The following is a 25,708-nucleotide window of genomic DNA, read 5'->3' as shown; positions in this document are numbered from 1 at the left end:
TTTTAATCATTTCCTCAATCTAAAAACAGGAATTTTTCGATGGGAAAAAACTCGTCTCTTTTCTTTAGCCTTGACTTCCGGAGGATTCTAATGTTTCCTTGCTAACCCTTATTTTAATACTGCACACCTGGACACAGCACACAGTATCATATACGTAGTCAGGCTTTGGAGAATTTATTTCAATTTACACACAATCCTCCAAACCCTCTGGCGAGCTTGGTGTGAAACCTGAGACAGCTTCGTCTCCCCAGCCGGATCTTCCTTTGCTTCTTGGCGTCAATAGCCAAAGGCTCCAACGATGCCTCCGGGGAAGCGCGGTGGGGCTAGAGTCCGGAAGAGGGGTGACTGCGGGGCTTGTTGCGCTGACGATTTACAGGGTACTTCTTGCACGCGGCTCAGCTACCCCCTCTGTGGCTGTGTGTGTCTGGTGTGATAGAGCGGAGAAAAGCTCTCTCATCTCCCAGCGCCTGCCTCTGCCGCTCAGCCGCTCTCCTCCCTCCCGTCTTCCCAGTCTCCTCGCGCTCTCTCGCTCGCTCCTTTGCCTTTCTCGGGGAGTTTCAGTCCCTGAATGCAGCCAGAGTAGCTCTGGCAATCTAGACCCGGAACCTGTGTGTACACGCACACACGCACGCACACACACTCGCACACACGCACTCAGGTTCTCCCCACGGGGACACAGAGCAAACCCGGAGCTTCATCTACCTGAAGGGGATGGCCCGGCCGGACACTTCCTGCTCACTTGTCATCTCCGCAGGTCAGAGCAACGTCGGAACTAGGGAGGCTCGCTGTCCGCTGTGCAACCTCACGCTGTATGCCGCCACCTCTGCTTAAAGTGTCCAGGCTGGAGGAGAAGGCTTCTCCAGGTCAGATTTCCGGCGCAGCTCTGCGGCCCTGGGACTTCACTGGGCTGGTTCACCCCGGTTTCTTCCTCCCGGCCATCCTCTCGTCCCCGCCTGCGGGGTGCATGGCTCGGGCGCCTCCGCTGCTGCTGCCGTCGCCACTGCTGCTGCGAGCACATCCCACCCAGAGGACTGAACGCAGCCGCTGGAGTGGGGAGAGAAAGCGGCAGCCCTAACTTCCTTCTCCATCGCTCTCTGTACTTGCCAGCCGAGGACCCGCGGGAAGGCTCCCGCGGAAAGCCAGGCGAAAGCTCTGCGCAGGGGACTGAGAGCTAGAAGCCGCAGGCGCACAGGGGCGGGGGCAGCATGTGCCCCTGAGCCCGGCGCCCGCCGGAGAAGTAGCGCGCGTTGGGGCGAGCGAGACGCTTTCCAAGTTGGGCGCGTCCCAGAGCTCGCCGCCCCGCGCCTCCGCTGCCTGTGTCCGGAGAGAGGCGGGGCTGATGGGAGGCGCCGAGGTTGCTGTCGCCTACGGCCAGAGCCCGTCTTAAAAGAAGCCGGGCCAGTCTCCCCAGGGTCCCAGCTGGCGTCGCGCCCTCCGCCCGCGTGCGCTCGCTGATGCCTGAACTGGCTGTGGTCCGGGTGGGCCCCCCGCGGGAGGTGCCGGAGGGGGCGGGGGAGGAGCAGGAGGCGGTGTGATGGCCCTGGACGGCGAGCGGGGGGAACAAGAGGAGGAGAAGAAAAAGAAGAAGAAGAAAAAGAAGAGGAAGAAGAAGAAGGAGGAGGAGGCGGCGGGGGCTAAGAAGAGCAGCTCACCCTTCGCGGCCACGATGGGGGAGAACGACGCCGCGCTGCGGGCCGGCGGCAGGGGCCTCTCGGACCCGTGGGCGGACTCTATGGGGGTGCGACCCCGCACCACCGAGCGCCACATCACTGTGCACAGGCGGCTAGTGCTGGCCTTCGCCGTGTCCATCGTGGCGCTGCTCGCGGTCACCATGCTCGCGGTGCTGCTCAGCTTGCGCTTCGACGAGTGTGGGGCGAGCTTACCGCCCGGCGCCGACGGCGGCCCCGCCGGCTTCCCAGCGCGCGGCGGCAACGAAAGCCTTCCGGGTTCGGCCCGGCGCAACCACCATGCTGGCGGAGACTCCTCGCAGCCCGGGGCAGGCGGGGAAGCCAACCCTGAGACCCCATCCGCCCGGCCGCCGTCGGACGAGGAGCGGCAGCAGTGGCAGCCGTGGACTCAACTGCGCCTGTCGGGCCACCTCAAGCCTCTGCACTACAATCTGATGCTCACCGCCTTCATGGAGAACTTCACCTTCTCCGGCGAGGTCAACGTGGAGATCTCGTGCCGGAACGCCACTCGCTACGTCGTGCTGCACGCCTCCCGTGTGGCGGTCGAGAAGGTGCAGGTGGCCGAGGACCGGGTAGCCGGGGCGGTCCCGGTGGCCGGCTTTTTCCTCTACCCGCCAACCCAGGTCTTGGTGGTGGTGCTGAATAGGACTCTGGACGCGCAGAGGAATTACAATCTGAAGATAATCTACAACGCCTTGATCGAGAACGAGCTCCTGGGCTTCTTCCGCAGCTCCTACGTGCTCCACGGGGAGAGAAGGTAAGGAGGGAGGCGGTGCCCGGCACCGCCCCACCCAGCCAGGTTGTTTGAAACCGCCGGGCAGCCGGCCACCCAGGGACCGGGCTAGCTTCGGATACCCGGGAAGCGAGGGATGGGGGAAGGAAGCGAAGGAGAGGTATGGCCATCACCCAGAACTCTCGGGGTCTCCCAGGTGCCTGGGCTCTCCCTGCGGCCAACTCCACAAACTCACCAGTCTCACCAGTGCCAAATGCCACTCCTCCTCTAGGCTGGGACCCCCTGACCCATCAAAGTTCCTTAGCCAGCCTGGGGCACACAGCAACTTTTTTTTTTTTTTTAAAGGGTAGTATGTAATCTGAGCGACGTCGGGCCAGGGTGACATCAAAAGCCTGCCTAGTTACTACCATCGAGGGAAAATTCGCGAGCTCCAGAGGCCAGGGCAGCAGCGCATCCCGGTTAGATGTCAGGACAGGGCAGGCAGGGCAAGATCCTCCCCTCCCCCACCATGCCCGTTTCTGGAAGCGCAGAGTATTGGATAGGCTCTGGCTCCATGAAGTTTTACAAAACTGGAAGTTGAGATTCTCGGCAGTAAGAGCCAGTCCCAGTGACAGAGTAAGGGGGCGGGGGTGGGCTGGTGGTGGTGCTGGCGGCTGCCATGGCCAGTGCCAGCGAGAAATGTTCTTGCCTGTGCTGCCAGCTCTCTCCTAACACAGAGTGACTCTAGTTTGTTCACGAGTTACTGCCTCTGGAAATGGCTCCAGCGGTGAAAGGGGGAAAGCTAACCGTCAGTCTCAAATGCCTTCTTAGTGAGTGCCTTTGATGGTTTTTAGATTTGGGCAGTATTCCGTTTCTTCTTCTATTTTTCCTTTTTTTTTTTTTTTTTTTTTTTTTTTTTTTTTTTTTGAGAGGCTGTGGGGCTTTCCATCGCTTGTTTAGAGCTTAGACTTCAGAGTGCAACAGAACTGGGTTCAAATCTCAGCTGCAACTCTACTTGTGAAGGCTTGAGGAAGCTGATTAAGCTAAGTCACCAATTCCTGACAATAACAGCCTTTAGTGCTTAATGAGCATCTTGTATTAACTCAATCTCACAAAAACCCCATGAGATAGATGCTGTCAACACTCCCTATTGTACAGATGGGGAAATGGAGGCACCAAGAAGTTGAGTAACTTGTAATATCGTGAGCCAGCAAAGCAGGTTTTAGGCTCAGGCAGTTTGGCTGCAGAACCTATACTTTTAGTTTTAACTTGGAGAAATAATAATAATAATATCCACATAGGATTGTTGCAGGTGTCCATGAGTAAATGCATTGAAAAGCACTTAACTCTATACTTGGCACATAGAGTGCCCACTCATGTTATGAGTGTCCTGTGGTATAAGCTCTCAAGCATGTTGTTGAATGAATAAACAAGCGATTCTTGCTTTTTTGCCCTAGCCTATTGCATTTAAAATAACTTTGATGAATTAAATGGCTGTAGGGCCAGGGAATAACCAAAATGAACTTAAAAATGAAGTCAACAACCTTAGGAGTGGAGGCAGGTTGGAGATTAGTAATGATGCCACTGGCAGAGCCTCCCCTGTTCTCAAGAGAGTCTCACAACAGCAGAAAACTTGGGATCAGAGCAGTCCAGGGCTCCTGAGATCAGCAGGTTTGGCAGTGGAGAGCTGGGACTCAAACTTTGGTTTTCTGATCCCTGGACCAGGGCTCATGATGTCTGGAAGCTCTCAGAAGAAGCTGATATAGTATAAGAGGCTAGGGAAATTTCAGTGTGTTATAAGAGAACACAAAAGTGTTAGTAGTCCTGTGGTGTAGCCTCATCTAAATAAATTGTCCAATGCTTTAGTGGTTGTATGATAATTAAAAGTCTCCTATAAGTGAATGTATAAATTATTCACTTTCAAACTCCTAAGATCAGATGTGGATAATTTAAACCCCCTCCCACCACTTTCTCTGACATATTCTAAAGAATACAGATTAAAGGGATTAAAAAGAAAATCCACGATCATATCAAATTTGGGGGAAAAGCATAGAAGGCACATTTGCATGTTATGTCAAAATGTCAGTAGTGGGAGTTGCATATCATTACTGATAAATCTTGCTGTGGTGAAATAAATACTTCCAGAAAGTCCTGTTTTTTGAGCCATGCCAAAATATATTTGGTGGAACTGAGCTTGTTTTGGTCAGTGTTTTAAAATGAACAGGACTCTTAAAAAGACCAGATGTTCCCGCTTGACCCATAACTGATTTCTTGTACCCTAGTGCATATTTGTATTCAAACTCTCTCGTTCAGTTTTCCCCAAAGACGGTTGAGAGTTTAACCTAGTGCACCTGTGGCTAAACTCTGCATCCCAATAGTTGTGCAGGATTTGCTGTTTCTGGAGATCCCAGGATGATTTTATTTCTAAACAGCCTTTTAGAGAAAGTACTTGTTCCTCTTTTTTCCCCTTCATTCCAAAAGGACATAAATGCAAACTCTAAATTTTCATTTGATTAGTGATTACGTATTTTGGTCTTTAGTTAGTCAGAATTTTTGCCAATTTATCAGATAATTTCTGGAATGAAAATAAATATTTAATCTGACAATGGGGAGTCACAATGAGCAACCTGAAATATTTAAAAAGATCAATACTACCATTCAGTCTACCTTACTTAGTCTGTGTGGAAACAACTTGTTAATAATCAATCTGATTCTCTGACTCACTCCTCAGAGGTCTGAGAGATGTACTTTGGGTCAGGCAGGAAAATTAGACTTCACTATGTGCTGTATGCCTTTGACCCTTTGAAGGTTCCCTGGTTTTGTTCTACAGGGAAGACTTACCTCTCCTGGTTCCCATATTACAATAAATGTTGGAAGACAAGCTCCCGGTTAGAACCTAAGGCTTCTCCACTTGAGGCACATCTTTTATTCTCAGTTAATCATTTGGCTAAAGGGAAATTCACCACTTGTTGAATATTAAAAATAATTCTCTTAAATTTGAAATGCTTACACACAGCAGAGTAAATTACAGAGTAAATTACCTCTGTTAGGCAGAATATATACTCCCTTTTCCCTCAGGTAGGTGGGCAGCAGGCAGATGCGGGGGGTGTGTATTCATGCCATAATATCCTATAGTAGAATATGCCTGCTTAGAATTAGGCAAGGTCTTCATTTACCTGAAGTAATTGTCACTTTGGGGCAGCCAGATGGCGAGCATACCCATGTTCAAAGTAGGGTACCTTAATTTAGATCCAGATGGCCGGATTGAAAGAGGAAGTTTACCCAAAGTAAATGAACATTTTATTCACTTTCAGAAGGGAGACTGTTTTTCTGTGACAAACTTTGGGTCTGTGACATGCCACAGTGACAGAAGACAGGATGAAAAAAGGAGGTCTTTTTCTGTCAAGGGTTATTTAGAGAGAAACCATGATCTCCAAGTAAAATGAGAAGATAAAATTGTGGTTCTCAAAGAGAATTGCCAAAAACTCCTTTGCAAAAATCTTGTGGAGAGCATAGAGGATTTTATGGGTAGTCATTGATCATTTGTGGTATTAGCATACGTGGTTTGGTGCCTTGTACTTTTTCTGGAGTGAATTAATAATCATGGTATTTAATAAAAACAAGAAAACCACCATGTTGTTTTTATGTTGAAAGCAGCCCCATTTCTCCACTTACTCTGCTGAGGGGATACCTTTACATGAGCAAGTTGAAGTAAATGGCTTTTTGCCCCTCTAAAGAGGGCTCGGAACTGAAAAATCTGGGAGAATGGTTTGTTTCTTTGAAAACTTTTTATATGATTCCTTAATGGACTTAGCTCATTGTTTTCTTGTCACTGCACACATAACCATATGGCCAAACTGAGTCCAGTGTTGGATTTTGGTCACAATTCAAAATGCCACCAGTAAACTAAATCTAGAAATTTTGGGGGAAAGAAAGTTTTGACCATTTAATAATCACTTATTCAGGGAGGAAAATCCATACAGTTGGTGTTTGTCTTGCTGTGCTTTTGATCACCTTGGATAGTAATAGAGTATACCTTATTTCTGAAAGAGTTAAGTTAATTTGCCTGTGTTTTTATTTATTCAGAACAACTCTAAACAGGGCCTATATGCTCTGGATCTCTTTCAAGCAAAGATAGACCTGTGACTGGTTTCCCTGTGTTGGATTTGCATAACATATTTATTTCCTAAAATCAGTTTTTGCCACTGTGTATGTGGTTGGGCTTGAGACAACAGTACAGGGCAACAGTTTAGGTTTGCTTGAGGATGATTGATGACATTTGATGATGACATAAAGATATTTGTCTCTTTAAGAATAAGACTCACTTCTTTAAGCATGGCTGTAAAGAATGGTATAAAAAGAGTGAAGAAGAAATAGTCTACCTTTAACGCATAAGTGTTTGACAGTCTGTAAAGAAGGGCATCCCTCTGTAGCCCCAGGCTTATCCTCCTACCCACCAGCCATGATCATCACCTTATCGTCCTTTTAATTCTTTGTGTGTCCTTTATACCCTTTCAAACTTACAGTAGTGGCTGGGTTCTTCCAGAGTTTCTCAAAGACCCATGCAATCCTGCTTTTTGCCACTAGAGAGTGGCTGCTCTCTCCAACAGAATTTTGCTACATAGGATTTGAGAGAATATAAAGATGCAAAACACTTCTTGCCCTTCCCAGTTCTTTGGACAATCTGAAATGATTCACAGACAGGCACAGCTGGATGCTGGTGAGTGGGCTGTGAGAGTGAAATAAGACTGACAAGATCTTACTGAGTGGGGCTGAATTGAGGTGGAGGGTCCCAGGCTCCTCACTCCTGCCCTCCTTGCCTCCAGGTGTGCCTTTTCAGTCTCTGAATAAACAAGGGGCCCCAGGGTTTAAGGAGCTCTGGCGGCAACAGTTGTGCAGGGACAGGGGAGAATGGATTCCTCCCAGTGCAGACCTGTGTTGATTTGCTGGGTGAAGTTTTAGTTTAAGTATTCGGATGTTTCCTCATGACTACACACTCAAAAAAAAAGAATCATAGGATGGAAAAAGAATGAAGTTGTAAAATTGCCACTGTTGGTTACTTTTTATCTCTTTAAGAATAAGTGAGCCACTTTTAGTTGTGTTGCTGGGTGGAAAGGTGTGTGTGTATGTTCAGGGACTCTGGAACCAGACTGCCTCGATTTATGTCTTGACTCTGCTATTTATTAGCTTTATGACCTTGGCCAAGTTTCCTAAATGTTCTGCGTCTGGTATTCTTATCTGGAAAATGAGGATAATGATATCCTCTTTCATGGGGTTATTTGTGAGGATTACATGAGTAAAGTAATAAAGCACTTAGAATGGTGTCTGACAACTAGTAAGCACGTTTGTGGGTATGAAATACGATTGTACTATTACATGACTGGACATCTACCCTTAGAGCTGGTACAAGGTCATTTAGGCTCAATGTTTTTGCCTTAGGTTTCCCCTTACTAGCAAGACAGTGGGAAATGGTCACTGTGGACATCCCTTCCACTGCTGTTTGTTTTGCCCCCCTAAGCAGAGTTCAAAAGATGGGGGAGAGGAAGCGGCAGAGCCCTTCCACAGTGAAGAAGGAAGAGAAGAGAAAGGCTGTGGTATTTCACAGCTAGAGAAGCTCCATGCTTGGTCCAGACACTGAGATGGAGAGGATTGAGGGAGTGTGGGAAGAGTGTGTGAAACAAAAGGAACTCACAACTCTGATTATGGCCTTGCTCTCTGTCAGCAAACCAGCTACCAAAGGGTCAGGAGGGTGCCTTCCTTGTCACTGGAAGCTAGTACAGGAAAAGAAAAGCTCCAAGTACCAAGGGAAAGGCACATCAGTTGTTAGATACTGTTTTCAAGACTTTGTGAGTTCTACCAGTAGTAGTACTTTATAATACTTACATAATACTTTTTCTCTTTCCACTATTAAAGAAATGAATCGCAGACACTAGTTTATTTATTCTTATGAAAACCTAATATTATGGCACAAGAAAGTAATTTTAGTGCATTCGTAATACTCTTCATCAATGGTGATCAAGTACTCAGTGCTCATTTTCGATAACAGTATTTAGTGTATAAAAATGAAAACAATTATGAATTTTATGCTCTGTTTTTATAACACGATTATTCACATGTGCACCACTTCCTACATACATTTTGCTGGCATTATTGCATTATGTTTTTAGTTTACTAGAATGGTTATTTAAAAAACAATAGACTACGTGCTTGCTTATAGCACTGAATATTCAGCAGGAACACTTCTCTTCTGAAATGGCAGAGTTTTACTGACTCACTGAAGTACATAAAAACACAGAGTCTAAACAATGACCCATTTTGGCTTAAAATGTTTTGTCATTGAGTAATAATTTGCATTTTGATTAACAACCTTAACTTTAAATGGGACGTGTAACTTCCATGATCCTGTAACTTTGTTCAGTTCCTGGAAACAGTTGAATAGTAGCTGGATGATCCACTGGATCACTTCTTTCGATCTTGGGAGTTTTTATTACCAATTTTAAACTATTGCAACCGTAGGCAAATTGCAGTTGCGATAGAAGCAAGTTCAAAGAGCATTTTTCACTGTGCTGTATGTGTGGTCTGCATAGATGTGGTCAAAATGGAAACTTCTCAAAAACGCCTTGCCATTTTTGAGGTTCTCTTGGTTTTGGTGGGCTCCGCAATGAAACATGAATCAATCTGAATACTAGCAGTGTTATGCAAATGTTTGTTTCTTCTGCATATTTTAACCTGATGAAAAGGCAAACTGAAAATAATGGAACAGAAATTGTATCATATACTGTAATTTGTTGGCAATATCAACCAACGTTAATGCATTACTTCTGCTGAATCTTATAATGACTTGACACAAGTAGCTTGCCTAGTTGAACTTCCGCAGAAATAAGAAGAAATCAATTCTCTGTATCCTTAAGAGGCAACATAGAGCTTTAAGCTCTACTTCTTAGCTCAACCAAAATGTCAAATAGACAAGTTGTTAAGAAATCAAGTAATTTATTTTAGATGGAAGAGCATTAAAATACATGTATATTATTCATATTTTTCTAGTTATGCTAAAGTGACATTCTTGGAATAACACTTCCAGGATGTCACTTTTGGAGGTGGAATGTTTTTATGATAATAGAGGGATTCCTTAAAAGATACAAATGATTTTGTTTGAGAAAAAGCAGGAGAAAAGTAGACAACAAAATGCTCTTCCCCATTACCTTCAGCCTCCTGTTTTATTTTATTTCTTGCTGTATTTACATAGGTATTTCACATCCTTATTCTATATTAAAATGTTCTCTATTTTGAATTAATTTTTTGTATTTTTTTCTACCTGGTGTACTGCTACCACCTCAAACTCCACCTGAAATTTGCTCAGAAACCAAACTTATTATTTTCTGCTCCGAATCCCTTTCGCTAGAGGTCTCTGGCGTTTCTACTAATGGTAAGCAGGAAAGCAGTCTCACTTCCGCCGGTTGAAGGCAACCCTAAAATATACGCAGCGAAGACAAGATTATGTTTCTGAAATCCAACAGACACTGTTGCCTGTTGGGGACACTGAGCCTGAAACTGGCTCTCTTTGTTAGAAAAGAGACTATCAAGGGTGAGAGAGGTAGGTGTTCGAGGTAGACGGCAACACTGGGCTCTGAGAAAATCGGAACCTGGAAGAGAGCAGACAGGGTGCGAACTTCATAAGTGAAGCAAAACTTTTTTAAAGGTTTATTTCTGTGCTACCAGTAGTCAATTGGCTCACTTCTCCAATGTGTCTGTGACCCATACTACCCAGGAATTTACGCTTCCTCCTCCATAAAGCCTTCCTTCAGTTCTTAAGACTGGTGGTTCTCAGCGGGGTCAGTTCTGCCTCCCAGGGGACATCTGCAATGTCCGGAGACGTTTCAGTTGTCACAACGGGAGAGAGGGGGTGCTACTGGCATCTAGTGGTAGAAGCCAGGGATGCCGCTAAGCACAAGATGGCCCCGACAAAGGATAGTTATCCACCCTCGTTATGTCAGTAGTGTTGAGAATTCTACCACTGAATCACCAATACTTAACATTAAAAAAAAAAAAGTCAGTAGTGCCAAGGTTGATAAACCTTGCTTTGGAAGATGTAATTTCTTCATGCATTTTCCTTCGTTGTCATGGCTTTTTGTACGATACCCGTTTAGGCATATGTTTTATTTATTTTATTGGAGTATAAACTCTTTGAGGGAAGGAAGCACATCTATTTATCATTTTCTCTGCAAGCGTTGAACACTCAAAAATGGTGACTAAGAAAAGCAAATGCGTTATAATAGATCTTGTAGCAAAAAGCCATTTAGCAGTAACGTAATTTAATATTTTAAAAACATCTCATCAAATTCAGGGAATCTTTTATTTTAAATTTTTATTCAGTTATAGGATCTCAAGCTTGGAAAAGACCCTAAGTGTAATCTAGTCCAACTGCTCTTGTTTCCAAGGGGCTTGTTTTGATTTGCTAAATACTGAATTGAAATTCAATTGCAGTCGTCCTCAGGTGCCAGACTGTGAAATTGGTATTTCCTCATTTAGACATTATCAAATATATGTGGCCCTCAGTGCATAGATATATACTGTGTGTAGGAATTCATTAAGAATATTAATTGCAGGAAAAGTCACTAGATGATCTTTATAGTTCCTTTCAACTCTGAGAATCAGCTATTTAAATTGCTAGCCTTACTAACATATTTACTTACTATATGAGGCAAAAAGAGACTTGAGTACAGCATGATTCTTCTGCATAAATATTTGGCTTATTAATTTCTCATTAGCCCAGAGGTATTTAGATCTTCTACATCTAATAAATTCCTACCCTTTAATTACTTAATACCAAAGACACCTTTGATTTTTTACTTAATGACTCATACATTCTAAGTACAGCCTCTCTGTTGAACTCTTGCAGAACTTTCCCCTAGTATTATTAGTTGTGTCTTATGTATTATATATATTTCCCTTTTCAGGTAGATTGCAAAGGCCTTAAGGACAAAAATGGTTATATCTTAAAAAAAAAAATCCTACCACACACCTAATAGAGTGAAAATCACACATAGCAGACAATATCTATTTGCTCAGTGACTGGAATTGGATTTCTCAGGTACTTGAAAGTTAAAAGGGAACACTTTTCCTCATATATTAAATTCCATAGGTATCTTTTAAATAGCCTCAGTAAAGAAATATAAAGCTCAGTGGACATTTTAATAAGAAAGATAAGATTCAAGCACATATGTAAGACAAAAGCACGTGCAAATTGTAAATGGGTGCATCTTAATTAAAAGTTACTGACACTCCGTTAAGCAAGAACTATATTACTATCAGTAGAAAATAGGAAAAATATTACCAAGATGCTGGCAAGTTTGGAAAGAAGAACCTTTATTACCAATAGTCAAATTAAAACATTGTTTATAAATTATGGCTAAAGATTAATTTTACTGTCTTTGAAATAAAATTACCTTTTACTCATACACAGAAAATGTGAATTCTAGACCCAGCTTTGCACTAATTTCCTGTGTAACTTTGGAGACATCACTTAACCCTACTGGAACTACTTTTTCATTTTAGGAATTTATGAGAGCTGGACAATTTGTTTCTAAGATTGCTTCCAACTTTAACCTTATATTTTTCTGAAGATTTATAGTTAAAACTTCTTTCCTATACATTACCCCATTTTATCATCTCGACAGTTTTGTAAGGGAGGCCTAGAAAATATTATTGTCCTTCTACTAATGAAAAAATAGACTCAGGTAGTTAAGTGATTTATCCAATCCTGGTATGCAGCAGCCCAGTACTATTTCAAGATAATTCTCAATTCCCCTCTCTCAGAATAAATATACAATTAATCTTGAAAATGTCTTATTTTTCTCTGTTTCAAAACTAAACTTTTAAAAAGCAAGCCCTCAATAATGCACGTAAGCTTCATAATTTTAAAAAAGTATAAACATTTACATTTCATGGTTTGAGCCAGGGATAGCCGGTAAGATTCAATACACATGTCAACACCTACTGATTGGTAGTAACTGCCTGAAGTGCTGTGCTGAGAATAATTTTAAGGCCAAGTTTTGGCTCAGTGGGAAAGTGTGCCATGTGAGATTAACCATGAACACTGTGGATGATGGAGAGGGGAGGGGTGGCAGAACTACTATGGGGGAAAGAGCCTTTTAAAGAAATGACTTGTAGCACTCAGTAATGTTTTATGAAGGGTCTGTTATTGACTTATGTCCAGTTTTAACTAGTATCATTTTAAAAGTTTAATTTATGTCATGAATGTTTTCATAAATAGTGGCCCCATTTTTAAGTTAAAAGTGTGTCCTTCTTCAAGTACTTAGTTTGAGTGTTTTGATTTGTAACCATAACAGTGAAAGAATGTAGAGGGTGCTTCTGGAGTTTTAATGAGATGCAACTTTGCAGCTTGATCTGAAAACTTGAGGGCATTAAATATTTTATATATATATGTGCACACATTGATGTATTTATTATATAGATATTTATTAGTTAATTTACTTTATTATATTAACATATAATAACATATAATTTATATAGTAACTATACATCATGGGTGGTAAAAACCAACGGTATCTGGATTATTCTATGTAAATGTATATTATAGCACTCCAAGAAAGGTTGAAGATATTGTGAATCAGTGGCTGCTGCTTATTAACTGCCTTCTGGGTGCTGTTCATCTATTCACAGTGATAGGTGCTTTACATCCCCTTTTCCATTCTACTAAGCTTTACAATGCTTTTTAAGTTAGGCATGATTATTTCCTTTTAAGCAATGAACATGTACACCTTAGGGAAATTTAGTAATCATCCAAGATGATTCGGCTAAGAAATGTTGTGGAGCCAGAATGCAGACCAAGTTTTGTCAGATTTCAAAATGCTTTTCCTTAACAAAATCAGGCCATTTGAGACTGAGATTTGAGGACATAGATGTTTCTCAGTGATGGTCTATGCCCTACTTGTATCTGATGACAAGTTTTGGATTTTGATTTCGTTGTCTTTACTGGTTGTACAGTTTCGGAGAGGAGACTGAGGCATACCAAAAATGAGAACCATTATTTTCCAGTACTTGCCAATATGATGATGAGTTGTTTTTCTGTAAAGTGTAATATTTTGTCTAATAAGCATGGCTCTGGGTTTAGAGAATTTCCTTTAGTTGAGACAAAAGTTCCCTGAAGAATTTTCATTGTTGGGGAAATATGTATGAAGTATGCTTCCATGCTATTCATGTACTTAAGTTTGATTCAGAAAAAAACTGTCTTGTAATTTTGCTAAAGCATATTATTTTATAAGCAGAAGCATATAAAGTGGTTATAACTTAACTCAAGCCACAAATGTAATTGAGAATGCCATTTTCTTTTTTCCAGGTTCCTTGGCGTTACTCAGTTTTCGCCTACACATGCCAGAAAGGCATTTCCTTGTTTTGATGAGCCAATCTACAAGGCTACTTTCAAAATCAGCATCAAGCATCAAGCAACCTATTTGTCTTTATCCAATATGCCGGTGGAAACTTCCGTGTTTGAGGAAGATGGATGGGTTACGGATCACTTTTCACAGACCCCTCTCATGTCCACGTATTATTTAGCCTGGGCAATTTGCAACTTCACATACAGAGAAACTACCACCAAGACCGGGGTTGTAGTAAGTATTTCAAGCTTAATGTTGTTTCTGGATAATGTACACTGATTTCTGGATTAACAATGAATCATTTCTATTCTCTTCACAACTTACATAGCTGAATTCCTTCCTTAATCCTTGGAAGGAAAATTATCTTCCTGGTTTCAGAGTCAGAGAGGAGCTTCTCTTCTATACCCAGCCCTCTTATTACTTTAATCACCTCCCCACCCCTGTCATTCCTGTCGTTCTTCATCGCCTGAGTATCTCTGGAACAACTATTGTCTGTTATGGGAAATTGCCTCTTTTTATTTACATGATGGTAAAGCTTCTTTTTACTGTAAAATATTTCAAATATACAGAAAATGTGGAGAATAATATAATAAACTTCTACTAGCCAGCTCTATAGAATCTAAACATTTTACCATCTTTGCTTCAGTCTAATTTGTTTTTTGAGAAAGTAAAGCATATTGGATAGAGTTGAAGCCCTCTTTGGACACCTGCCTGATCTCATTGCCTTGCTTTCTACCTCCTGCCTTGCCCTGAATTTGGATTTTGCCATTTCCATGCACCTTATCACACAATTATTAAGTATATTATTAATTATTAAGTATAAATCTATTTACAATACATTCCATGCTTTAAAATTTCATATAAGTGGTTTTATATTATAGATATCATTCTGCAACTTTATTTTATTTTTTGCTTAAAATTTTGTTTTTGTGGTTTATCTGAATAGAATGGTTGAGTGAATATATCAAAATTTGTCATCCTCCTATAAATGAACATTTTAATTTTTTTCTGATTTTCATTGATTAACAACAATGCTCAGTGAACATTTTTGTACATAAGTTCTTCTGCCAGTGTGCTAGAATTTCTGTAAGGTACAAAGCTTCTTTTAGCCCATAGTATGCAAGTGTATAGAAATATGTACTTAGAGAAGGGTGATATAAGAGAAGCCTAGAGAATTCACTCTCTGTATTAAATTTATAACAAGAATCAGTTGGATTCTTTAGGATCATTAACATTTATAACAGCATGGTGTTCTAGGCACTTTTTACATGTTACTGTATTGCGTTAGTCAGATTAAGTCAGGTCATGCCTCTTAAGAACTTTCTCCTCATTTCAATGGCCTACACAATAAATATGCATTTATTTAAATTTTCATGTCAATCCTAAAGCAAGGTATTATAATTCCATTTTTCCAAGTGAATAAAGTAAATTTAGATTTAAAGAGATGAAGTAACTTTACCAGAGTAAAAAGTAAGCAAGTGGTAGGGCTGCAAGAAAAACTTCTATTGGTCTGATCCCAAATTTGGGACTCTACCCACCCTGCCCCCCTCCCCATGCCCTAGGAGCTCTGTTTCACCATTTCACCTGTGTGTCGATATGAGAATTCAGGTAATGATTCTGTCCATCCGGTGGCCATCATATTTGGTGTTGCTCAAACATAACAGAAGAAGTGTACAGAAATCTATATTCTTATTTTGTAGGAAGTTCATAGCTCCATAACAGCCTAAATATTGAATAATGGGTTTGGCTAAATAAATTTTTCTCACCGTTACTTTCAGTTTACATCACTGTGGAACCCATTTAAAAAATAAAATCTGCCTGCATACAAAATTAATGCCATTATTAAAGAACTGTGTATAGTGAATTAATCTACATAATCATTAAAACAGTACCTTACATGCTGGCTGTAGAAGGCTAGAAAAAAGATATTTTACTCTTTTGGACTTCTTATTTGGTATGTTGAATTCCTCTGATGTTTGTTGATGTCTCCTGTGGATACTTCAAGGCTATACATGTTGGACCATACACAGAAAATGACATATCATTCCCTTATACATCTTCAAAAGTTGATGACTGACTACTTGATGTGGGTCTGTTAGGAGCATAGGGTACATTGGAAGTGTTTTTCCTAGTATGATTTCTTTAAAATATCCTAAAACTATTCTCAGCTATATACAATTATGCTTGTTGCTAAGTGATCCATATTTAAAACCAGGACACACCCTAATTATTTAGATGTGACTTTTATTAGAGTTAAGAATTCAAGAATTCAAGTAATTAGTAAACATTAAAAAATTCCTACTTATTTTTATGTGGAAAATATAAAACATGCTACCAGAGAACATTGGAAGGTCAACTGAAATAAAAATTTGCTCTACAATCTAAAAATACTAAGCATAGTAAAAAGGAGAATAAAATTGCTGTTGGGAACCCTTGTTTATCAACTGTGGAACTAAAGTATAAAACCTGGTTTTCTGGAGAGACCTTCAAGATGGCAGAGGAGTAAGACGCGGAGATCACCTACCTCCCCACAAATACATCAGAAATACATCTACATGTGGAACAACTCCTACAGAACACCGACTGAACGCTGGCAGAAGACCTCAGACTTCCCAAAAGGCAAGAAACTCCCCTCGTACCTGGGTAGGGCAAAAAAAAAAAAGGAAAAACAGAGACAAAAGAATAGGGACGGGACCTGCACCTCTGGGAGGGAGCTGTGAAGGAGGAAAGGTTTCCACACACTGGGAATCTCCTTCTTGGGCGGAGACGGGGGGTGGCGGAGGGGGGAAGCTTTGGAGCCACGGAGGTGAGTGCAGCGACAGGGGTGCAGAGGGCAAAGCAGAGAGATTCCCACACAGAGGATCGGTGCCGACCAGCACTCACCAGCCTGAGAGGCTTGTCTGTTCACCCACCTGGACGGGTGGGAGCTGGGAGCTGAGGCTCGGGCTTCGGAAGTCAGATCCCAGGGAGAGGACCGGGGTTGGCTGCGTGAACACAGCCCGAAGGGGGCTAGTATGCCACAGCTAGCCGGGAGGGAGTCCGGGAAAAAGTCTGGACCTGCCTAAGAGGCAAGAGACCATTGTTTCAGGATGCGTGAGGAGAGGGGATTCAGAGCACCGCCTAAACGAGCTCCAGAGACGGGCGCAAGCCACAGCTATCAGCACAGACCCCAGAGACGGGCATGAGATGCTAAGGCTGCTGCTTCAGCCACCAAGAAGCCTGTGTGCAAGCACAGGTCACTATCCACACCTCCCGTCCTGGGGGCCTGTGCAGCCCGCCACTGCCAGGGTCCCATGATCCAGGGACAACTTCCCCCGGAGAATGCATGGGACCTCAGGCTGTTGCAATGTCATGCTGGCCTCTGCCGCCACAGGCTCGCCCCGCATTCTGTACCCCTTCCTCCTCCCAGCCTGAGTGAGCCGGAGCCCCCAATCAGCTGCTTCTTTAACCCCGTACTGTCTGAGGGAAGAACAGATGCCCTTAGGCGACCTACATGCAGAGGCAGGGCCAAATCCAAAGCTGAAACCCAGGAGCTGTGCGACCAAACAAGAGAAAGGGAAATGTCTTCCAGCAGCCTCAGAAGCAGTGGATTAAAGCTCCACAATCAATTTGATGTACCCTGCATCTGTGGAATACCTGAATAGACAAGGAATCATCCCAAAATTGAGGCGGTGGACTTTGGGAGCAACTGTTGACTTGGGGTTAGCTTTCTGCATCTAATTTGTTTCTGGTTTTATGTTTATCTTAGTTTAATATTTAGAGTTTACTATCATAGGTAGATTTGTTTATTGATTTGGTTGCTTTCTTCCTTTTTTAAAAATATATATATAGATATATATATATTTTTTCCTTTTTCTCTTTTTGTGAGTGTGTATGTGTGTGCTTCTTTGTGTGATTTTGTCTGTATAGCTTCACTTTTTTTTTTTTTTTTTTTGGTACTTGGGCCCCCCCCTCCTGCACCCTTGGAGCGGCGGGCTCAGCGGCCATGGCTCAGGGGCCCAGCCACTCCGCGGCACGTGGGATCTTCCCAGACCAGGGCACGAACCTGTGTCCCCTATATCGGCAGGTGGACTCTCAACCATTGCGCCACCAGGGAAGCCCTGTATAGCTTTGCTTTTACTATTTGTCCTAGTGCTCTGTCTTTCCATTTCTTCTTTCTTTCTTTTCTTTTATTACGTTTTACTTTTTTTTATTTTTAATAATTTTTTAAATTTAATAACTTTATATTATTTTATTTACTTTTCTTTCTTTCTTTCTTTTTTTCTCCCTTTTCTTCTGAGCCATGTGGCTTACAGGATCTTGGTGCTCCAGCTGGGTGTCAGGCCTGTGCCTCTGAGGTGGGAGAGCTGAGTTCAGGACATTGGTCCACCAGAGACCTCCTGGCTCCATATAATATCAAACAGCGAAAGCTCTCCCAGAGGTCTCCATCTCAACGCTAAGACCCAGCTCCACTCAATGACCAGCAAGCTAGAGTGCTGGACACCCTATGCCAAACAACTAGAAAGACAGGAACACAACCCCACCCATTAGCAGTGAGGCTGCTGAAGATCATAATGAGGTCACAGACTCCCCAAAACACACCACCGGCCGTGGTCCTTCCCACCAGAAAGACAAGATCCAGCCTCATCCACCAAAACACAGGCACCAGTCCCCTCCACAAGGAAGCTTACACAACCTACTGAACCAACCTTAGCCACTGGGGGCAGACACCAAAAACAATGGGAGCTATGAACCTGCAGCCTGCAAAAAGGAGACCCCAAACACAGTAAGTTAAGCAAAATGAGAAGACAGAGAAACAAACAGCAGATGAAGGAGCAAGGCAATGACCCACCAGACCAAACAAATGAAGGGGAAGTAGGCAGTCTACCTGAAAAATAATTCAGAGTAATGAGAGTAAAGATGATCCAAAATCTTGGAAATAGAATGGAGAAAGTACAAGAAAAGTTTAACAAGGACCGAGAAGAACTAAAGAGCAAACAAACAATGATGAAGAACACAGCAAATGAAATTAAAAGTTCTCTGGAAGGAATCAATAGCAGAATAACTGAGGCAGAATAACGGAAAAGTGACCTGGAAGATAAAATAATGGAAATAACTACAGCAGAACAGAATAAAGAAAGAAGAATGAAAAGAATTGAGGACAGTCTCAGAGACCTCTGGGACAACATTAAACGCACCAACATTTGAATTATAGGGGTCCCAGAAGAAGGAGAGAAAAAGAAAGGGTCTGAGAAAATATTATAAGAGATTATAGTTGAAAACTTCCCTAATTTGGGAAAGGAAATAGTCAATTCAGTCCAGGAAGCACAGAGAATCCCATACAGGATAAATCCAAGGAGAAACATGCCAAGACACATATTAATCAAACTATCAAAAATTAAAGACAAAGAAAAAATATTAAAAGCAGCAAAGGAAAAACAACAAATAATATACAAGGGAATCCCCATAAGGTTAACAACTGATATTTCAGCAGAAACTCTGCAAGCTAGAAGGGAATGGCAGGACATATTGTAAGTGATGAAAGGGAAAAACCTACAACCAAGATTACTCTACCCAGCAAGGATCTCATTCAGATTTGATGGAGAAATTAAAACGTTTACAGACAAGCAAAAGCTAAGAGAATTCAGCACCACCAAACCAGCTTTACAACAAATGCTAAAGGAACTTCTCTAGGCAGTAAACACAAGAGAAGGAAAAGACCTACAATAACAAACCCAAAACAATTAAGAAGATGGTAATAGGAACATACATATTGACAATTACCTTAAATGTAAAAGGATTAAATGCTCCAACCAAAAGACACAGACTGGCTAAATGGATACAAAAACAAGACCTATATATATGCTGTCTACAAGAGACCCACTTCAGACCTAGGAACACATACAGACTGAAAGTGAGGGGATGGAAAAAGATATTCCATGCAAATGGAAATCTAAAGAAAGCTGGAGTAGGAATTCTCATATCAGACAAAATAGACTTTAAAATAAAGTTTGCCTCATATGATCATCTCAGTAGATACAGAGAAAGCTTTCAACAAAATTCAGCACCATTTATGATAAAAACGCTCCAGAAAGCAGGCATAGAGGGAACTTACCTCAACATAATAAAGGCCATATATGACAAACCCATAGCCAACATTGTTCTCAATGGTGGAAAACTGAAACCATTTCCACTAAGATCAGGAACAAGACAAGGTTCTCCACTCTCACCAGTATTATTCAACATAGTTTTGGAAGTTTTGGTCACAGCAATCACAGAAGAAAAAGAAATAAAAGGAATCCAAATCAGAAAAGAAGAAGTAAAGCTGTCACTGTTTGCAGATGACATGATACTATACATAGAGAATCTAAAGATGCTACCAGAAAACTACTAGAGCTAATCAATGAATTTGGTAAAGTAGCAGGATACAAAATTAATGCACAGAAATCTCTAGTATTCCTACACACTAATGATGAAGCATCTGAAGCATCTGAGCTGGGAAGGCTTGTCCCACTGGGAGTGACTTGACAGCTCGGGGCCAGAATCATCTGGGGGCAGTCTTTACTAACTGTGTTTACTTGTTGTTGGCTGTTGCCTGGGCCCTCATTTGGGGCTTTTATCTAGAGCATCTATGAATGGTCTCCCTATGTGGCCTGAGCTTCTTTGCAGCCTAATGTTTGTCAGCCTTGTTACTGGTGATTCAGTCCTCCAAAGGTGAGTGTACCAAGAGATGCACACTGCCTGTTCATTCCATTATAAATGGTTGTATAGAATGTATTAGTCACCATCTTTTTTTCCCTCTCTTCCTTTTAGCAAGGCAGAGGCTGTATTATCCTTTCAGACCTAGCCTAAGAAGTTAACAGTGTCACTGTTGATGCATTTTGTTACTTGCAAACTTAGATTGGTCCGGATTCTAGTGGAGGGGACATAGTCCCCATCTTTCAATGGGAATAGTGTCAAAGAATTTGAAGGCTCATTGGAAAAAATCAGTTGTTATAAGTATTACAGGGATTATAAAATCACAAGCATAGTGCCTGACACATTGTACTCACTCTGTTGATGACAATTAAGTTGATGATATATTCAGAAGTCATAGAAAGGAGTAGGGATATGTAAGTTTGAGAGGTAGATGGAATCTAGATTATGAAAGGACTTGATGCCTGGCTAAATTTTAAAATTATTATTCAGTTAACAATAAGATCCACTGGAAATTGAAGAACTGGAAGCATGATATGTATAATTTTTATAATCTCCTGGAGAGAAGCATGCAAAATATGTGGATATGAGGAGACTGGAAATGGGGGTCCATTTAGCTAAGAAAGTCTGGACTAGGGTAATTATAATTTAAATGGATAAGATGGTGTAGTTATGAAAGGCATTTAAAAGAAAGAATTGGTAGGACTTGGTGAGGGATAAAAGATAGGAAAAAGTAAACATTGGGGAAGAAGAAGAGCAAAGAGTCAAGAACGACTTTAATGTTTAAGGTAATCACATCTCTATAGTTTCTGTCCTCCAGATTCACTATGTATTCTGAACTGGTTATCACAACCGGTGAGAGTTTTCATTTTTTTTTGGCCAATTGGATGCACAACCTACACTACTTGAGTGATATTTTCCTCCTATTATATAACTGATTATATAGAATTTTATTAGTCAGCATTTTTTTTTAATTAGCAAGTGATAGAAACTCAATTTGAGCTTAAGCAAAAAAGGGAAATTTATAAGAAGTTTGAGCACTGTGAGAAACTCGGGAATCCTGTTTCAGGTCTTTGTCAGTGCTTCTTCTGCTTTGCTTAACTCTCTCACTGTGGACAGGCTTCCTCTGTTCTTTGAGTCACATGGTAGAATGTTGCTGCCAGAAGTTCCCAAGTTTTGCATATTGACATGAAGGCCCCAAGAGGGAAACTGACCTTTATAAGTTTCCAAACTCATGGGGAGTGTATTGATGGTCCTTGTTTGAGCCATATGATCATCTCTGGTCACTGTGTCTAGAGAATGCACATCACAGGACCATGACATCTTCTGCTTCACCTTGTGAATGGGAATATACGTTACCAAAACAACAGGCATTTCTAGAGAAGAGATGCTGAGCAAAAAACAACTACTAGTGCCCTAAACATATTTTTCAGGTTATTTTTGTGCGTGTGTGGACTGACTACAATAGGAAGGATACACGAAATTTACAGTGATGGTGTATGTGTACATATACCTATACCCAGGAAAGTATGCACGCTCATACATGTGATGCACATTTGTGATGCTAGGGTTCTAGTGACATTGTGTATACACACTTAAAACATGTTATTCAATGTAGTTTCCTACTGGAAATAAAATTTAGGTCTCTTTTTAACAGGAGTAGAAGAGTGTAGGCTAATGTACTCTAAGGTCTTAAAAAATCCTTGATAAAAAATCCAGTTAAAAAAAGTCCATGGTAATAATAGGGGTCCTTTTGTTTCGATTGCATTACAATGCAGTCGAATACAGTAATGGTCCATAGAGAAAGAAAAAAGAAGTAGTGACAAAAGAGTTGGGTTACAATTTATTTAGGAATATAAGGGGAGGATTCTTGATTATCCCTAGAAGAGATAATCTTCTTCCTTCTCCCTACTCTTAGAAGACTTTGTACACTTATCTCTCACAGTCATTATCTCTCTGTTTATAGTCCTTTCTTGCTGGCCTCTTTGCTCCTCTGGACTGTGGACTCCTTGAGGTCAGGCGCCATACCTTACTCATCTTTGTAAGATCAGCCAACCCTATTGTATATAGAAAATGAGAGGTACTCAGTGAAAGTCCATTGGACATCTAAATAAGTGAATTCCCTTCGGAGAAGTCACAGTGTCAGGAGTTTCCAAAACCTTTTGGTTAGGTTAATATATAGGGCGTGAAAATTCATGAGAAGTAATTTTGACCAATATTGAATGTAAAATAGTGAATGTTGCAATAGAGGTCTCTTCACTTTTTAGGCACTTTGTTGGAAGATGTTGTTAAGGAGAGCTGAGTACTGAGAGGTAAAGTTTTACTGCCAAACAGGGGACTGGATTCAGTGCCGAGTCGAGGCTCTGGAGGATCTAGTACAGGGGAGGAGAAATGGGGGTGTTTCTTATAAACCGAAAGACCAGCAATTGTCTCTGTCCTCTAACAAGAAAGGAAAGCCTCTGAGTGCTGGTGATAGCTGGGCTATTGACTAGGCGGCCCTGGCTGCCACCTAGGTTCCTGTGATGGAATTTTGGTTCCCAGCTCACCCCTGCTGCATGAGAGCTATGCCTGAGCCAGGCTGGGGTCATCTAGTCAGATCTGTACTCTTGTCAGCAGGCTATGTGGCCAGGTCAGTAGTTTATTGGAGTCAAGGAGTTTGAGAAGTTAAAAAGAAAAAAAAATGTAATTGATGAACCTCCTTAAATTTCATTAGTGTGGTAGGAATAGAGCCGATGGGTTCTGTTAAGGAGTGAGTGTAGAGTGGACAAATGGAGGTAGTGACTGTAGACTATGTCCTTAAGAGTGCTCGTTAAGGGAAAGGATAAGAAAATACATGTATGCAGAGCCTGGTGCAAGTGGTTTTTAGATATAGGAGTGCTGAATCTGTAGAAGAGAACAACAAAACAAACGTTTCCAGACAGTAACCGAAGAGCTACCAGATGTTTAATAGTTTGTCTTTGTTGGGGAAATATCCAACACTCCTTTGTACCTTTCTGCAAGGTTTAAGAACCCAGGAATAGGAATAGAGAAAGCAGATGTGGGAGATTCAACCTGGGAGACTGACAAGGCACACACGGCCAGCAATCAAGAGGGTACGACATCTAGAGTGACGATGAAAACATTGTTGAAAGTATAGGCCATGGTTTCCAGAGAGGCAAGGGAACCCAGAATGGGAGTGATAGTCATGGAAAATGGATTGGGACAGATGAAGAACAGAAGTCACTATGGGAATAAGAAGTCAGAGTAGAGTGGTGAAGTGGATGAAGTAGAAAGCTGTCACAGAAACGAGGTTTCAGATTTCAGGGTGAGTTGGAGGAATTTTAATTGCAGTTTAATTGCAATTTTAACTGCAGTTTAATTGAGTTGGAAGAATGTTATTGCAAAGTTGGATGGATGAAGGGGATTGACGTTAGAATCATGGAGGGAGCTGAGTTAAAATAACGTGTTGGAACAAACATCAAAACAATTGAGGGGAAATCCTTGAGAATGTTAGTAAGAAAGCTGTAGGCAGGCTTCAGACTTTTGAAGTGTGAGTATCACACTTGGAGGCCTAGATGGGGAAGAGAATTAGCGAACTCAGTTAACTTCAAAAGAGGAGAGTTTTTTCATGAAAGTGGAGGAATCGTGGTATAAAAGTCGCAGTGGAAGAGTCAGGAAAGTGCTCATCCCTCTCTGGCTCTGAGGGTGGATGAGAGAGGATCTAAATATAGATGAGAACGTGAGTAGAAGTAGCAGGAGTCAGGGGTTTGTGTAAACGCTGTGAGCTGTTGATAATGAACATTACTTACACAGAGGGTAGAATGGTAGGCTGGAGGGATGTGTCAACAGCAGAAGAGGGAGAGGACTGAGTAGGCAGAATTTAGTTAGTGGAGGAGCTTATAGAACTATCCAGCTCCAAGGTTCCCATTGGGATGTTGGTGTAGTGGTGCATGCCTCAGCAAATCTCCATCCCCTGGTGGCTGGCCTGGGCTGATGGTGGATTAAGTGATGAATGATAATGGGTTTTGTTGCATAATCCACGATTTATCTACTGCTCTGAGGTTTAAGAGTCTACCTATTGAAGAGGCTAATAGAGGCTGAAGGAAAAAGGTTTAAATAAAAATAAACAGAACAGTTTAGTCATTGTAGAGTATTCATGGCTGTAGTATGTTTAAGCTCGATGATGTGTGTGATGGATCACGTGGTGCGTAACCCGGTCGATTCTCTCTTGGTAGAGAGAAAGGAGGTGATTCTGCTGGTGATCCTCTTTCCCTCAATTGTACTGCTAAAATTTTGGGTGGTTGCCATGGAGGCCACCAATCCAGTTGCCTCTTAGATATGGTCTCGGCATATCTAGAGTAGCATGATAGCGTATAATCTGTTAATCTGAAAGAGTTTGCCTTTCCTTTCTTTGCTGTGTACTTTCCTTATAACTTAAGATTTATTATTGTTATTTTTGATCTTACTTTTTCTTTTTACTTCTAGTTCTTTAGGACTTTTACTTTAAAGAACTGTTTTGCCCAATCCTTTATAATGTAAGGGAGGTAGAGTACTTTGTAATATTGAGGAAGAAAGTGGTGAGAGATGAGGTTGGAGATTTATGCAGGGGACAGATCATGGAGGGATTTGTATGTCATTGATTTTATCCTTTAAGAAGAGGGAAGCATTAAAGGATTTGAGCTTGGGAGGGCTTCAGATCGTATCAGGAGTTTTCTGTAGAAGCATGGGGATAATACGAAATGTCCTATCACCTTTCCCAAGAGACTGTCAGTTCCTTTTGTCCATTATTTACCTGACCAGGATCAGTTTTCCTGTTTGATTAAAGCTGTCATGATGGTCTAGCTCAACTTTCCTGAAGATCTAGGAACAGGAAGTAAGTGGAGGTATGGCAAACAAGTGGAGAGTCTTAGATCATGGCTGACACGAAAAGAGTATCCAGACTTTTGCATCTGGTCTCAGACATAAAATGTGCTTCAGTCCAGAGAAAAAATCTCTGGGTAATCATGATATAAAACAAATGATGAAACTAAATTATATTCTAAAGGTTGATGTTACTGAGATTCAAATGATTTTTACAGGATTTGATGTCAAATTTCAGAGACTAACTAGGGTATTTGGTCGAGATATATTAATATTTCTGGAGGTGGAACTTGCATGAAACAAAGAGGAATATTCTAGCTGAAGAATCAAATACTATTCCTGGAAGGTCTTTGTATTCAGTTGGATATATAAAGCTGAATATTCAGAGTGGAAGA

At 41.7% G+C, this 25,708-nt stretch overlaps 1 protein-coding gene across 1 annotated transcript in view; it reads left to right on the top strand.

Annotated features, from left to right (window-relative positions):
- Positions 1–1,647: 1,647 nt before the first annotated feature.
- Positions 1,648–25,708, top strand: part of TRHDE (thyrotropin releasing hormone degrading enzyme) — a 384,497-nt gene continuing 360,436 nt past the window's right edge. The window contains exons 1-2 of the mRNA XM_024736370.1: positions 1,648–2,445; positions 13,760–14,033. Coding sequence (XP_024592138.1) covers positions 1,667–2,445; positions 13,760–14,033 — 1,053 coding nt within the window. The 5' untranslated portion in view covers positions 1,648–1,666. The remainder of the gene's footprint in view (positions 2,446–13,759; positions 14,034–25,708) is intronic.

Source organism: Neophocaena asiaeorientalis, unplaced genomic scaffold (assembly GCF_003031525.2).
Source record: "Neophocaena asiaeorientalis asiaeorientalis breed wild unplaced genomic scaffold, Neophocaena_asiaeorientalis_V1.1 scaffold134, whole genome shotgun sequence".
Taxonomy (NCBI): Eukaryota; Metazoa; Chordata; class Mammalia; order Artiodactyla; family Phocoenidae; genus Neophocaena; species Neophocaena asiaeorientalis.
This window is presented reverse-complemented; position numbering and strand designations above follow the sequence as displayed.